Source organism: Leuresthes tenuis, unplaced genomic scaffold (genome assembly GCF_036924035.1).
Source record: "Leuresthes tenuis unplaced genomic scaffold, fLeuTen1.0.hap1 SCAF_15, whole genome shotgun sequence".
In the NCBI taxonomy this organism is placed as follows: Eukaryota; Metazoa; Chordata; class Actinopteri; order Atheriniformes; family Atherinopsidae; genus Leuresthes; species Leuresthes tenuis.
In genome coordinates, this window is record NW_027325369.1 from 27,259,036 (window position 1) to 27,275,870 (window position 16,835).

Genomic DNA, 16,835 nt, shown 5'->3' on the forward strand with positions numbered 1-16,835 from the left:
AAGCAACACTTTATAAAGACAGTGTGAAAACCAGAGACTGTTGTTTGTCTGCTACAGACTTTGCTCTCTGGGCCACATGCCCAGATTGAAGCCCAGTTTGTGTGTGTGTGTGTGTGTGTGTGTGTGTACAGAAGATCAAGCCAATGATCCCATTAGACAATGACGAGCAGAGAGTGAAGGAGGCCTGATGGTACACAGCACAGGTTTGCTTATCAACTTAGCACTTTATTGAGCCATGATAGGCCTTAATCTTGCCTGATCCTCTGTCACTACAAGCATATGCCTGTGATAATGCCCTCATTTTCTGGTCACCTGAGCACTTTCATTGGGATGAACCCCATGAGGCGGCAGAAGCGGGTCTCTAAAGCCCAAAAACAGTCTGTCTCAGAGCTCAGAAATGGATTGGTGCTGAAAGGTGACATCTAGAGAAGAAAGTTAAACACTCTAATGCAGGGTTAAAGATTGAAGGATTATGTGGAAACATAGAGGGTGGCTATGCTTTCATTTGTAAAATGCAAAGCTCAGAGATCCTTGTGTCTCTCTGTGTGGCCCATCGCCTCTGTAAACACATGAATAAGAATAAGAATGACGAGGAGAATGGGATTTATGTGGCTCATGCATATAATAGCGGAGTAAGAGGAGGACTGATTACGATCCAGTAGAACTAGAGTCCCAAACAATAACCCCTGTATATGCACTCAGTGATTGTCCTTTCACTGCACAACACTTCTTGGCTGTTTTCTCATTGATGTGGTTTAAATCCTCATTCATTTCATATAAGGGATAATCTAACTAATCCAGAATTATGTACTGTTAATCTGCAGCCTCATACATTTTCTTCAATTTATAGATGATATATTAAAGATACATTTGGATTTTTTTTCATTCCCTCAGAGTATGAAAACTGTGGCAGAGAACCAACCATTAAAAGGTCTGAAAAACTGGAAAAGAATGAGATCTGGACCATTGTGTCCAACATTGTTAATTAGGACCTGACCCAATTAGCAGAGGAAAGTCCTGCAGCCATGTTGGCTCGGAGCCTAACGATGGGAAAATCCATATGCTTCAAATAAATGGCTCATGTTGGCTCTCAAGTTTCCCCCAATTATAAAATTACTGAATATTGGCTGAGCGAAAGCACCCTGCGGGGCCCCACGATGGAGCTGTGGTGGGGGGTCCTGAGGGCCCTCTTGATTCCCTCTCCTAACTTTTCTTTTCTGTGAGTGGAATCGATTGAGGTGCTTTGAGATCACACACAGAGTGACATGCGGACCAGTGTGAGACTCATCAATATTTAAAACATAGAACAGGATTTCACGCAACGTAACGGATGTCCAGTGTTTACACTTCTTTGCAGCAAAAGGAAAGAATATCGGTACATATAGAAAACACAGATGCTATGTCAGTGGCATCAGTGCTGACTGGTGTCAGAGCCAATAAATACCTGCTACAATTCCAGGGTCACTTCACCTGGGACTGAATACAGATTTTCTCATTACACTCAAATCCAGATGTTGACAGGCTTCTCAAAATATGTTATATAAAGTATAAAAAACTTTTATTGAAACAAAATATACTAAATGACATCAAACAAAAAGAGATACTGGTGAAATTACCTGTTAAGAAAGATTCAGTATGTATTTCTAAAAAGAGTACCTTACAGTTCGATTTGGTGTAAGCTCTGAAACTTTTTTTTGTTTGTTTACTTTATTATAATCACCATCATTATCTGAGAATGGGTAACATTTCAGTTTGGTTGATATTTATGCTCAATCAAACTAACTCATACGATGAAATAGATTTTTTGCTGTGGTCCTGAGGTGCAAAGCACAGCCTAACAAAGAAAAGAAAAGCATGACAAAATTACAGAAAACACAGCAACGAAACAGAAAACATGTTATCATCGACATTTATTTACACATAAAAGGTTGAAAATGGCAAAATCAAAAAAGTCTGAATATGCATGATAGGAGATGAACAGCTTTTGTTTGATTTGGAAAAAGCAAACATAAATAGCATATTCAGTAGTAAAATAAACATGGTCAATATTCACGAATAAGAAAAGTAATCAAGACATACTGAAAGCAATTCCTGAAGCCTTCTCTCCATTTCTAAGTAACATATGGCCAAAATAACTTGCTTTGTTTGATTTTTTTTCCCCTTAAGGTTTTTGCTTATGTTTGGCAATCACAACTGCATTACTTGAAAAATGCTTTGAAGTTGTGTTTTGCATATCATGAAGATGCACAAAGACGCCCACAGCTGGAGAACAAAATCTACCAGTGTTGGGTAAATATAAACCAGGGTGTCCTACTGTGTTCCATACAGAGAAAAGCAAACAGTTTTTTCGATGAGCTGGCGGATAAACTCAAGACATTCCAGCCATGATTGTGTAAAGTTTTTCTTCCATTTGAGTGGAATCAAATAGTGATGGAAAGCTTAGCCGTGGCTGCTCTCAGAATCCCTGCAATCAATCTGTCTCAATCCAAAATTCACAAGTTTTTCTTTTTGTACTTCTCTGTTACTGTTCTGGAAGGTTCAGTGCATACGTGTGTTATATGCATGTTCTAAACCTCCAGTTCTCTGGTACAGCATCACCAGAGGATTTGTTAAGAAATCCCTGAGCTCAGTGTTGAAATCCACTCTTTCCATATGACAGAGATGCTGAGTATTTGTGCCAAGATTTATCAGCAGATACATGAGGAACATAAAGCCTGAAAACAAATAAATCTTCATTAAGAGAAGATGATATTGGGTACATTTTCTGAAGTATACCTCGACTACAATAAAAAAAACATTGTAAAAATGAGAAAGTGTTAGCTTTATGGTTAAAGCAAGGAAGAACAAACTCATTTAGGTTCTTTTAAATGACCTTCTCCCCAACTGAGGGACCCCTTTTGCGTGATAGAGATGTGATTTCACAGACTGTTTCAGGAGCCAAGTCAAATTTATCTGACCCCTTTTGTCTTAAGCTTCTGGTTGAATTGTACCTAGTCTGCCATTAACGCTGCTCTTTACATGTTTAAGCACCTCATATGGTGCCTCATACCTTTCTCCAAAGTGTCTCATGGATACCATATGTAAATAAGGCCTTGAAGGCATCATCTATCTGGTGTCATTGAAGAAGGCAATAAAACCGTGGCCTGTTGAACTTAGTGGTGAAACTCCCACTTTCACTTAATTTCAAAATGACTATACAATAAAAAACTTAGTTTGGATCTAATTTTAATGTCAACCACATACCAACAGTCTACAATGAAAGTTTCAACACAATCATTGTGAAATCCTGCACGTAGAGCTTAACACAACATGTGAACATGCCCCTGTTTTGGTTAATGTGTAAGGGGATTCATCAGCTTTGGGGGAGTTAAAGGGGGTGTGGGAAGGTGAAGTGGGGATTGCAGGAAGGAGGTGTGAGAGGGGGAGAAAGTGTGTCCCTTCTGTCATTGGCTGCAGCCCTAAGTGTCTCATTATGCAGCTTATTGTTCCTTTGTTGTGTTGGCAATATATATACACCCCAGTGGGCCCTTAGGGTGACAGTTGAGACACTCTCACTCCAGTGGACTGATCATCAGACTGAACAGCACAGACTGTGTGGCTCTGTGGAAAGCTAAAAAAACTTGGAGGGCATCTGTAGCATTTAAGCTCCCAGCATTTAAGAGTTTTTTTTTAAAGACATAATAATTTTTTTTCTTCAATTCCTCTTGACTTTCAAACTAAAATGGATTCCGATGCCAGCTCCACCTGCAGCCGCTCCTCATCCCCAGACCTGGTGGTGGATGATTCTACTGGGAGTTTCTTCTCCAATAAGATGTTCCAGAAATTCTGCCAAGAGAACCGAGCAGACAGCGAGGCCAGCCATGACAGAGGGGAGCACTGCAGCAGGGATGGGAAAACCAAAACTAGGTCTGAACTCAGCAAGGATGAGGTGCAAGACCTGAGGCTGAAGGTCAACAGTCGAGAGAGGAAAAGGATGCACGACCTGAACCAGGCAATGGACGGCCTGAGGGAAGTTATGCCATATGCTCATGGACCTTCTGTCCGCAAGCTTTCAAAAATTTCCACCTTGTTGTTAGCTCGCAACTACATCCTGATGCTGTCCAGCTCCTTGGAGGAAATGAAGAAACTGGTTGGAGATGTTTATGGTGGCAGTGCTGCTGCCCAGAGCCGCTCTGTTCCCCATCCCACAATTGCCTCAGCAGCCACGTCTGCCCACCTCCCACTACATCCTTTGGCCCAGTCCCTGCACTCTCTGGTGGGAAGCACGCCTACAGCTCTGCAGCATCACTCCTCTACTCCCTCTTCAGCTCCAACTCCACACTCCCCACCATCAGCCAGCTTTCTGGGATTTCATGCTCCGGTCCAGGGCCTACTGAAGGACCCACTCCATCTGAGCAGCTCCTACAGGCACTTCCCTGGCATGCCATGCCCGTGTACACTGTGCCAGCCTCTGCCCACCGCTACCTCCACATTGCACAGCCTGTCTATGAACAAGTGAGCAGGACTCTCTTAAAACTGACCCTTACTGCTTGGATCAATGCAATGAACCAAACAGCTTACTAAGAACTGATAACATGCTGGCTGGTGTCAGAACTTGTATATATTGTACATACAAACTGCTGCTATTTGTTATCAATTGTCTCTTCTGCTTTGTTTATGTAGCAATAATGTAAATGTACTGGGGATTTTATGAGAGTAGCAAAGTCTGTAATTTATCTGCTGTCAATGGTGATCAAACATTGTTAAAATTGTAATAGTTGTATGTGAATGTACAGCTTTCTATTTTCTTAAATTAAAATTCTGTTTTGAAAAATATTCCAGTTTGCTTTCTTCATTTTATAAATTTGAAAATGTCCTAAGTTTTCCTGACTGCACTTGAACAAATGTGAAGAAGCCAGTTTGTAATATTTCTTTAATTAGGCAAATATTTTTCGGCAAGAACAAATAGTAGTAGTATAAGATCAACAACGTAACATCTTTGATAACAGAAGGACTTTTATTGGTGCTTGGACAAGCTGAGAGAGCAGCACAAAAATGGATGTTTAGGAAAGGGTGTCATTCGTTGCTAACCAGCTTTGGACAGACTAGCCACTAAAGAGCTAAAGAGGGACAGCAGGGAGAAACAATACAACAGCACAGAAGTTGAATGCGGTGTTCTTGAGCCAGGGGACCATCCATCTTCACCTCAACAGGGTGTAGGAGATGAAAGGACAACACAGGCGCCAGGAAGGCGCGTCACTTTTGTCTGACGCAGGCGAGGGACACAGCCATGTCCTCAGCTCCAGGCCAGCCATTTGTCACTGTCTCGTAGGATTATGAATATAGACACACAAAGGGCAAAATTAAAGCAGAGGATATAATGCGGTCATCTTAAAAACACTTGATATATTACACACAGGGTCACACTTTTGTTTCATATGAAAATTTCCACATAACATCACAACAACGATGCAGTCAGCATTTGATTGCAATAGTGATATTCAAATTTAAGCTGAGTCACAAAAAATGTTGCTCAAATAAACCTCATACTTATCTATATGTACACAATACAATAGTGCCATGAACATGATTTCTCAGCCATGGCTGGCCTTCACTTAGCAACAAATCAAGCGTGTAAAATACATGCTTATCCTCCCACGGCTGACAGATGAGTTGGAGATCAGGGGAGAAATGAAGAGATGTAACTCATTCTCACCCACCTCCCTCTGAGACCACTGAAAAGATCTGAACAATAGCCATGCGTGGGACACAAAGGCAGGGGGAGTCCACACTCTCGTGCCTGGGACACAGACCCCCCCTCCATTCAATCTACATTTCATCATGGTAACAAGCGCTGTCGGGCCAAAAGGCCTGACACCCTCGGCCACCACAAAGGCGGTTAGCTCTAATATATGAGGCTATTGACACTGTAAAGAGCTCCTGTCAGTGCTGGGGGATTGTCAGCTGTGGGATGTCTCAGTGGGGGGAAGCAGCTGCCAGCCAAACCAAGCGGCGGAGCTTCTGTCGTGGGGACCAGCTCTGCAGCGTCACCTGGTCCCTGGTCCCCCAACACAGAGACCCCAGCCCTCCCATAACCCCCCCTCACTTACTTTATCGGGGCACAGGTGGGAATGGGAAGCAGAACACATTGTGGAGATTAGTGGGGATCGGCCTCCCTTTGCTCTAGGTAGATAATTAGAGACACTGACTTGTGCAAAGCTGGTGTTTCCTGATCGGCACCAGATGGTGTTAACCCACAATGTGCCATCAGTGGTCTGGAGAGTGTGTGTGGGTGTGATGACTGCGGTGTGTAATGGATATGCTTCTTAAATCATACAATATGGGCATGTCCTCTGTGTACCATTATGGTCAGCCTCTGCTGTCATTACGGTGGTGTTTAGCATACGCTAACCAGCAGTGACAGCACTGCTTTTAGTCATGATGTTGTGCACAATAATCTCTGGAAATGAAACAATGGGACAATTTAAAATTGATGTTGGAACAAGTATTCAGATACTATATTTGTAAAAGTAAAAGTGTTTTAGTTTTAAAATGATACAATAGTAAAGTTTTAGATTCAAAATCTCATCTAAGCAAATATACTTGTTTGATCAAGTAGCTGTTTTCATCATGTCATATGCTGCAAGACATATGGCAGTGCAGTCTCACGTTAGCATGTATAATAGCTATGTTGGTCCACAGCACAAAATGTAGCAGTATTGGGATATGTCTGTCTTTTAAAACTGTAACATACCAACATCTTATATTACATTAAACTATTTCACAGTTCTAAAATGTTCAAAAAACTGTTATAAAATTGTCGATGGGGGTGCAGAACCATGAACTGTCATGTTAGAGAGCCTAGTTTGTGTCATATTGGACCTATTATTATCATTATTGAGGGGGAGGGCATACAAAATATGCATTATTAGTTTTTATATCAATTCAAATCTGAAAGCTGCTCTGCTACATAAAATGCTACCATCAAATCATTTCTCTTTATTTTGACACTACTATGTTTTATACATGTGGACAAATGTGCCTATTATACCATTATTTTGGAGATCAAGCTGTATATGACCAGTAAACCTGGTTTAGTTGTAATAGGTGGAGGTTTTGACAAATGTAAGCCTGCATACCTGCAAAAATAACATTTTGAAAGATTCTCTTTGATCTCTTGATAAAGAATTGTACTAATAATATTTCAATCTGTTTCTAATTCAGTTAGAAATATCAGTCTCATAAAAAAGTTAGTGTCTATAGTTTTAGTGTCTATAGTATAGTTTTAGTTATAGTAGAATTAGTGTCTATATTTCAATTATTGAAACCAGATAATTCTATTGCAAGCTAGATATATTCTGACAGTATAATCAGTACATTTATTTACTTCTCATTTCTTATGAGTAACATGCGTTTTTAAGGTCTCAGTTCTAGACATAGAAAGCACAAGACAGATTTTTTTCACATCAAGCACAAGAAGATGCGGATATAGTTTGTATTTTCATTCACCTTGAAATGTATCAAGTGCAGCAGTGACATAGAAGGGGAAACTGTCTGAGGATAGGTCTTTCGCAAATGCACTTTGTAACTTCCAATATCTGGATTTGAGTTTTTTTTTCATATTAATCCTGATGAATATGGTCAGCGCTAACAGGGGAAATGGCTTAAATTAGAGATAGTTCTATTTTTTCATCCAACTTCAAACTGAGTCAAAAAATTTACTTTACTTTTCTGTTCAGCTGATATGCAAGAATTACACAATTCAAAGGTAGAAATGCCAGTAATTACAAAGGATGAAACTACATTGTAACACATTCCCCCTTTGTTAAATTAATGCCCATGTAGACAGATGGATAAGTTAACTGCTTCAGATACTGATCAATAAAGAAGTGCTTATCCCAACTTGGCTCAGCCCAACCTGCACTGACAGAGTTAATTAGGGGACTGAAAGGCCCAATTAAGTGGATTGAGGGGCTGCTCCCGCAGACATATTGGAGGACATACTCGCATATTGTGCAGCTTCTGGAGAAAGGGGAACTTCAATTAAGAGAGAACACACGTCCAGAGGCTTGTTGCCTGTTCCTTTTCATTTTATGCTCTGTAAAGCCTTGAGCCCCCACACCCCTTCTTTTTCCACCCAGAATACTGATGAGGGGAAAGCACAGCTGCTTGGGGTCAACACGCATATGCAATAGGGTGTGCACTTACGCTCACATGCACATCCACAGATGTACAGAGAGAAAGACTGATGGGGGGTCTCAGGCAGGAATTGCTAAATGCTGATTAGTCAACATAATGGCTCAAGACGGAAAGCTTTAGTCTTCATACATTTGTTTGGTTTTATGTACAGCTTATTGGTTTTTAGATTGAATTAAAAGGAAACAATTTGCATACGTTTAAACTGTTATTGTCTATCGTGGTAGCTTTGTACTAAAGTTTGTTCTCATTTGATGGACTTCCATCAACTGTGCTCTAAAGCTGCACTAATGGTAACTTCAAATGTATTTATGAAACTTCTCATTCAAAACAAGTAAATCTAGAAAATGTACACACTCAAATATCTTGACCGGGTGATGTCCATAAGACATTGGACTTGTGATCCCACGGCCGCTACGGAAAGTTATATACTCTTGATGCTCAGATTTCGTAAACGCAGTTTCATATAATCCCGTTACTATCCATCACAGCTCATTTTGTTACTTTGCGGCTCTGTTTGGGTCTCTTCAGCCACCGTAGGGATTGCAAGAAAGAAGAGGACAAATTTTCTGTTTGTGAAGTAAAGAAGAGTGCTAAAGTAGTTTCGTCTGAGTGTAAATAAATACCTTATGTGTGTACATAAGGCAGAAAGGAAGTCAAACTACATCACGTGAGGTTTTTTTTTCAAAGCTGTGCAGCGAGGTTAGAGTTCAGTAAATACTGATGATGTCATCGTCTGAAGATGGCTGAAGGGTGAGACTGAAATCGCAAAATTATTTCTGTTTATCAGTTTATTATTACAGAGAACTGTGATTTCCTATAGATATCGTGTTCCTCGTTGTGTTGTGTGTCTAATGAGAATTTTTGTAATTACTTTGTTGTAACTGCTGAGTTCTACTACCTGCGGAATCAGTTCAGGAAGTGTATTTGTTTACAAAAACATAGCATTGCTAGCGTTAGCTTGGCCTGTTTAGCTTTAGCATAGAGCCATTTAAATCCCACAGAGGCAGCTATCGGGCTGTATACATTAATATTTTCAGATGCAGTATTTTATATTCAGGCTTACAGTGTCTTTCATTACTTTTTTGTCGATAAATTGTCTTCTGTTGCTCCGCCAGCTGGCATTAGCTAACTCGTTATCTTGCTAGGCTGTGTGATAGCTAAAAACCTTGAGAACGTCAGCAACTCAGAGTTGATGAGTTTCGCTAAATGTCCAGTTGCGGTGTTCTGTTTTTTTTAAATTTTTTTTATAATGCCTGTGCTGTTTTGGCTGTGAAGAACGGATAACCTTTTGCTATCTGTTGATCACAGAGAAGGCTGGTGGGGAGGCTGGCTTCAGCAGAGCTTCCAGACCGTCAAAGACAAAGTAATCAACACACAAGAAATTCTTATTTTTAAAAGATAGTATTCCTGCTTTTATGTTACGTTTGGATTGCGATGTGCTAGAGTGTTGATATCTTTACAGACAGTCATTGTCTTTGTCACATTACACTGTGTGTTCTGCATAATTTAGATGGCTGCAGATAGGCAGCAGATGGTGAAAAAAAAAAACTGTCATACATAGAAATCTGAGCTGTTCTCTGAGAGGAAATTTCAGAAAAAATGGGTGTGTAAGAGAAATGTCCATCTCATGTGTATTATGTTGCAATGTAAAACAGATGTCCCAATACCATGTACACAGTTCACGATACCAAGCTGATGCCATCTGACTTTATGAGCTATATCACTATATTAGGGAACATGGCATACGAGGCAGTTCCACAATAGAAGCATCTGTTTCAAATCACAAATAGTAATGAGTAATTGCATTTCCACACAACCATTTTGGCAACATATTGTTAACATAAAGTTACGAACTTGGATATCTTGAAGTCTGTTTACTGGTCCACATGCTTGTCTCACACTACATGATGTTATTATGATATTCATAGTGTAAAACAACTACTTCCTTATTGAGATGATAAGCCTTTATCTGGATTTTGATGTTGTTCTTCTGATTTTTCTCCATTGCAGTCATCTGAAGCCTTAGAATTCATTAAGCGAGACCTGACAGAGTTCTCCACTGTAGTGCAGCATGACACAGCCTGCTCAATTGTGGCTACGGCCACAGCTGTCAAAAACAAACTTGCTGTAAGTGGCAGTCTGTAGCCATGTCATTTATTTTATTAATATGTCATGAAAACTTGGTCAAAATCTGATTGAGTTAATTTGCTAATTGTGCACATGTATGCTGTTTTCCAGGTGGAAGGGTCTTCAGAGACGACAGAAAAGGTGAAGAAGAGCCTGTCTAGCTTCTTAGGGGTGATAACAGACACACTTGCTCCACCCCCTGATAAAACCATTGATTGTGATGTGATCACATTGGTGGCAACACCAGCAGGAACCACAGAAGTCTATGACAGCTCTAAGGTGGGTACTAAATGACTGAAATATACATGATCTTTAGAGAAACTGGCAGTTACAATTGGTGAAAACATTACTTTGCCATTGTTGACAGCTAATCTGTATCATTAAAGAAGGAAAGAAAAGACCACATCCAAAATGATGCCTACACTCGCATACATGTCGTCATGTGTGTTTGTATAAATCCAAGTTGGTATGATTTATGAAAACATTGAGTGTCACTTTCAAGATACTTAAAGTTGTGAAAGAATCGTTGGTCATCATTATGTCCTTTGCTTTCTGAAAGAATGGTACAATGTATCTTATGCTAAAGGAGAAAATAAATAACAAACTGATGCTCCTTTCCTTACCATTTAAACCCTTTTGATACATGATATTCAGTGGCTTCCTCAGCCTGTTAAAGCAATGTCATCCAGTCGTTCAGACATCTGTCACTTTGATGTTAGTGCTCCTCACAGCTTCATGCGGACATGCCTACACCAGTGATGGAGAATGCTACGCAGTGTGGATGGTAGTTGCCGTTCACATGAGATTGGGTAGTACATTAATTCAGGTACAGCCCAGCACAAAAGTCTTTTAGAGTCATTGTTTTTTCCAAAACATTAACTCATCTTGTCACAAGAATTTATGTTAGCGTAACAAGAGTGCAGTCACGGTGTGAAACATACCAGATGTGTATGGGAGAGTCGGTGTTAGATTTGTAGGAGTTTATTAGCACTACTTTAACAAGCATAGCTGTTATCAACTTGAGAAAAATATGACCTTTTATTTCACTTGAGGGCACGCTTTCCAACGCCACAGCTTTACATTTGATGAGAAACCACAGAACCTCTCAAAGTGCTGGAAGTCCTTGTAGAGTAACTGCTTTCTCATAACAGCATGTTATTTTTTAAATTCATATCGGCCTTATGAGAACACTGCTTTATGTGAAACTAAACGGTGGTGGATGGGAGCAGTTAAAGATATTGATATATAGTCGGAGAGCAGAGCTCAAGTGTTTAAGCTACAGCCAAAATGCTTTTAATCACATTCTCCTCTCATTTATTTATTACAGTCAGTAAAATTCCTCTGAGCAGCTTATTATAAGCCAATAAAATTGGTGCATTAAATTGACTACAGCAGTTCAGACTTGTGCCGTATTGCAATTATATACATATGTTACAGAGTCAGATCCAGTCAGATTGCTGTAGCAAATTATTATGAAAAAAGGCACCAGGGGGTATTTCACACATGACACAAACATGTTCAGTTGCAGTTGGATTAATCAAAGTTGTGCATGAGTGAAAGGGTTTTAGAGAATTTGATTACCTCTGGTCATGTCTACAGCTTGGATACCTTAATTTATCTCATTTTGGGCCCCATCTAAGTAAAGATGACTGTTGGATAGGATCCTGTGTCTTGGTATTATGTCAGTATTATCTATTGTCAAATATGTCCAAATCTGAGCCATAGTAACTGAATGACAAAATAAATCAGGACCTCTGCTACAATCTCCCCTCTTTTGAAACATTTGTAGCTGCACTAACACAAGTCACACGATTTGTCTGTATTTAGACTCATTTCAGTCACGAGGCGTGTTCAGCTTCATGCATGGCGGTCTTGAATCAGTGCAAGATTGTGAGAAATCTTGTCATACATCACAATGTCTGATGGCATTAACCTTTAGAGGAAGTAAGGTAGCTGTGGTCAGGACAGGTCGGGTGCTGCTGCTCTCTTATGGCTGCACAGATTTTTTTGAACCACGTTTGTGATAACACAGTTATGTCTACATTGACTCACATACTGCGTGATGCCTCTTCTTTGTCTTAGAACTTCAGCTCCATTATCTCCTGTGGTTATCTCTCACGAGGGTGGATGTAATTTCCTCTCTCTGGCAGCTCTGTACATGGAATCCACAAATGCTCCAGTTTTCAGTTACAGCAAGAAAGCTGTTAAAACAACTTAGTTCAAGAGTTGCCGTGCTGGTATATGCAAGCGAGTAACGCCCTTGAGTCTCGTATTTTCTTATTTTTTAGGTGTGTTTTTTAAAACTCCTGGCAACATGAGTTAATGGTATCCTCAAGTATATGGTTCAATAAAACAGAAAAGTAGTAAAAGATCATGAACTATCTTTAAGTGTTGCTCCAGCAGGTATGCCTGTGAGATCAGCCATTAATCTGACTGCACTCCATTATAGTCCACTTCTGACATTGGTGGCAGTTTTTGGTTGATCATCAAATTAGCCACAGTTGTATTTGAGTGCACCTATTGGATCAGATCTATGACGATGGTGTCATGTGCAAAGCTCAGAAACAGAGGAGTGCTCTTGAGCAGGATTGGAATCAGCTTGTTGAGATCGACAGGTCAGTGTGCTTGTTCAGGGTATATCTGGTTTTGATTTATTTGTGAATAGATGCAAGATTGTAAGTGAGCACATGATGTGCATGTGGATTGAAACAAGCACTGCTAAGCTTTTCTTTTCCCTGCAGGCACGTCTCTACAGTTTGCAAGCTGACCCTGCTACATACTGCAATGAGCCTGATGGTAAGACAGAACACCGTGAAGTAGCTTCCTATAAAGACCAGAAATGTGGTTTGGAAGTTGGAAGGTTTGTTTGATTTGTGAACAGAAGCGCTGTTGTATTTCATTATCTTAGCATGCATCTGTCTTTTAAGTTCTCTTTAGCCTCTGTGACCAGTGTGGAATAAATGTGTTTTTCTTTGGTTTTGTTCACTTGTTCCAAGAGCATTACCAACATTGTAATGCCATGTGTTGTAATTGCATCTCAACCATAATAAGTGAGATTTTTATCCACAGCATAAAGGGAAGGGTGTGGAGATGAGCAAGTGGGTTTCAGGAAGGCTTTCTAAGTGTTTTTTGTCATGTTTTGTAGGTCCACCTGAGCAGTTTGACAACTGGCTTTCCAGCTTCAGTCTGGAAGATAAGAAAGGAGAAATCTCTGAGCTCCTGGTCAACAGTCCTTCAATAAGAGCGCTTTACACCAAAATGGTACCCGTTTTTTCCTGCCAACACTCAATCTTCAGGAGCTCAGGCAATTTTTTTTTTTTAATTTGAACAAATTTATCAAATAAAGAGTTTCTCTTATTCTGCTGTGCAGGTGCCTGCTGCTGTAGCCCACTCAGAATTCTGGCAGAGGTATTTCTACAAAGTCTTCCAGCTGGAACAGGTACATGTGCCACATTACCTCAGCTGTGCTTGTCAGTGCAATGCCTTGTCTTTGGTGCCATCTGCTGGCCAGTTTTTGCCTCATTTAGGACATTTGAGCTCTGTCAAAACAAGTCAAGGTGGAGCTTGAACGATGAGTTTTGTTCAATGTTTTATATCTGAAATGTTAAAGTTGTATCATATTTATAATGTAAGTTTGGAAGCATTATTAATTTGTGTATAATATACGTTCATTTCTTCTTACAGTATGAAGATGTGCACATGTTTAAAATCATTAAACCTCAGTTTCACTGTGGTATCTAGGAGGAGGCGAGGAGAGTGGCACTGAAGCAGAGGGCGGAGCAGAGTGCCCACACAGAGACCCTGGGCTGGGAAGAGGAAGAGGAGGGTAAGCTAGCGATAGTTTGAAATTGGTCAGCTTTACTTTAAAACCTGTCACTTACTCTGCCCCTTTGGCATCTCTGCTGTTGCACTCAGACGACTTCCTCGGCTCCACGTCATCATCTCAACTAAACTTCACACCCTCGTTGGACAGCAGATCTACCCTACAGCCCAGCACCTTGACAGCTCCCACAGGGGCGACTCTGCTGAGCCCCGTCCTCTCTCCAAGCGAAGAGCGGGAAGCCACCCTCTCAGTTAGCAGCGACAGTGTCAGCCTGCCAACACAGGTGGAAGTGCAGCCAGCGCCCGTTGCCACGGAGCTAACCGAGAAATTGGCAGAAGCGACATTGAAGGATGTTGTCGAGACAAAAGATGAGCAGAGACCTAAAAAGAGTGACTTGGAGCATGAGGCTGCAGCAGAGGCTGTAACACAGCCAGAGGTCCCTGCTGATGGGGTGTCAGTTCGAGCCCCCGCTTCTAAACAACCAGAAAACGCAAAGGAAGAGGGGCCACAAGACCTGAGAGTGTTTGAGCTTAACTCTGACAGCGGGAAGTCAACACCCTCTAACAACGGCAAGAAAGGTACAAAGTCATGAGCTTTGTTAGCTGGCGGTGGGAATCTCACCGTTCCAGAAAGTTATTGAAATGAGATTAAGTTAAATGTGGAGGTTGAGTTTCCTACTTACCGTAATAGGATTTGAAGAAGTAGCAGAGCCCATGTCACAGAGAGTCCCAGATTGTGACGTCTTTTTTCCCCCAGGGTCCAGCACCGATGTGAGCGAGGACTGGGAGAAAGACTTTGACCTGGACATGACAGAAGAAGAGGTCCAGATGGCTCTCTCTAAAATAGAAGATTCTGGAGAGGTTAGTGTTTTTATTAGTTGGATGACTGTTCATGTGTGGAGTTGGAGTTGTTTTACTAACTCTTTCCTCCCCATTTTCCATCAGCTGGATGAAGACTGGGAGAACTGGGACTGAGGGCCTCCGAGACAGTGACTGTGTCCCGCTATTAAAGCTAGTTCTCGGCAGATGAACCGTGCTTATTGTGTTTTAACTCTTTGTCCACACTGTCACCATGTCATGATTGTCGGTTGGGGATTTTCTGGCTGGTTTGGACCATATTGGTAAACTGTTCAATACAGCAACTGGAAGACCAAGGCAATAAGAATTAGACTGCTTAGCTGTCAGATTAGTGCAGATAGGACTCTAAAGAGGGCAACGGCTCAGGTCTTTGAGTAACTTCTCACTTAGAGAGTATATGACAGGTTTCAGTCATTCTGACCTTAAAGCTGAGGAACATGCAGTGACAAGTAAGAATGGTAAGGTTTCCCTGCAGAAGCAGCAGAGGAGGAGCTGTTTTTTCTTTTTTTTTCTTTATGCCATTAAATACATCTTGTATGTTGCAAGTGTATTTCAAGTTGACAATTTAAATGTGGGCTGCAAAATAGCCATAAACTGTAATGCTGCTTGTCACCTCTCTAGAAATACTTTGAAAGTGATTTATGAATGATCAAATCTACCTGCGTCCCTGTCTTTCACCCCCCCCCCCCTTTTTCTCATCTTTATTATGCAAGTGGATCTTCAAACTGGAAAAAAATATATAAATTTTGGCCTTGTTTCTCAAAGCACTTTTCATTTTGGATTCACTCCTAACTCTAGATATATGGCCTTTTAAAACACACCGCTGGGTGATAAAGTTATCCAAATGTTTTTGTTGCATTCTGTGAAACGTGACCAGCTGGCGTGTCATTAGTAGTTCTTCTTCCTCCATCTCTTTGTCATATAATTTTCATATGAGCTTGTTGCGAGTTAGTTTTCGGTCACTTTTAACTTGTGTCACTTCCTTGAGTCATGATGTCTTATTTGGGTAGAGGGAACTTGTTTAATCAACTTTCATGGCTAAGGGGTCACCTTCAAACTCATCCTGGTGTCATAATACAGAATCCTTTGGTCTGAATTTAAGGGTAGCATCTCTTGACCTGTGTCATTTTAAGTTTCTCTGTTGGTCAGATTAGCCAAGCAGAATGTGCCAAGTAGACCAAGAAGCAGTGTGAGCACGCTCCATGCTTTTCTGATTTCCTTTTCCATCATCTGTAATGTAATTGAAAAAAGTGAGTCTAGGAGCATAATATTTATACTAAAATAATTGCTTAATTATTGTAATTATGTGCTTTCAATTGCATGTCTGTACAATAACATTATGCAAAGCATTGTGCAGATGGTTACTGTTGAGTTGTATGTTTTTGGCTGTTCTTCAGGTTTTTGTGTTCAGACGATGTGTTGCATGTCTGTATTTCTCGGCTGTGTATTCCCCTCAGATTCACACGTTGAACTAATCGGAGCTGTTCTACACACGTCTGTTTTCAGAGCTGTCAGATCTTTTGTTTTCTTCGTTTGTTTTTGTTTCCAAGTCGAGTATTTCACTATATTTTTCAAATTGTCATAGTCATTAAAAGATTCATGGCTAATCGGATTTGTGTCTTTGATTAATCCAGTCTGTTTAGACCAAACTACAGAGCCAAACATTGCAACCAGTCAGCATTTTTATTAGTAAGTTTTGTGCTTACTTTGTAAATTCCACTTTCTTACAATAAATAAGAAAGTCATAGGAAGAAGTACACCAGAAGGGTGGTGGCTATAAATACAGTTTGCAGAAACAATGCAGATGACAACATTCTGTGTAAAACCTAATTTCCCCTGCTGTATATTTA

The 16,835-nt window shown here is 40.5% G+C and overlaps 2 protein-coding genes across 3 annotated transcripts; both read left to right on the top strand.

The window, feature by feature from the left end:
• The first annotated feature begins 3,721 nt into the window (after positions 1-3,721).
• olig4 (oligodendrocyte transcription factor 4) lies at positions 3,722-4,498 on the top strand. The gene has a single exon (XM_072365806.1). It carries the CDS (start codon positions 3,722-3,724, stop codon positions 4,496-4,498), a length of 777 nt encoding a protein of 258 aa, XP_072221907.1.
• A 4,335-nt stretch (positions 4,499-8,833) lies between these two features.
• bsdc1 (BSD domain containing 1) lies at positions 8,834-16,592 on the top strand. Of its 2 annotated transcripts, none has more exons than XM_072364950.1 (11): positions 8,834-8,928; positions 9,487-9,541; positions 10,189-10,305; positions 10,417-10,584; positions 13,047-13,101; positions 13,451-13,566; positions 13,676-13,744; positions 14,047-14,131; positions 14,221-14,706; positions 14,885-14,988; positions 15,073-16,592. In XM_072364950.1, exons 1-11 carry the CDS (start codon positions 8,918-8,920, stop codon positions 15,100-15,102), a joined length of 1,296 nt encoding a protein of 431 aa, XP_072221051.1. In that variant the 5' UTR covers positions 8,834-8,917; the 3' UTR covers positions 15,103-16,592. The 2 variants fall into 2 exon arrangements, with proteins under 2 accessions (XP_072221051.1, XP_072221050.1); XM_072364949.1 differs by having other exon boundaries at positions 8,903-8,928; positions 9,454-9,541.
• The last annotated feature ends 243 nt before the right edge of the window (positions 16,593-16,835 follow it).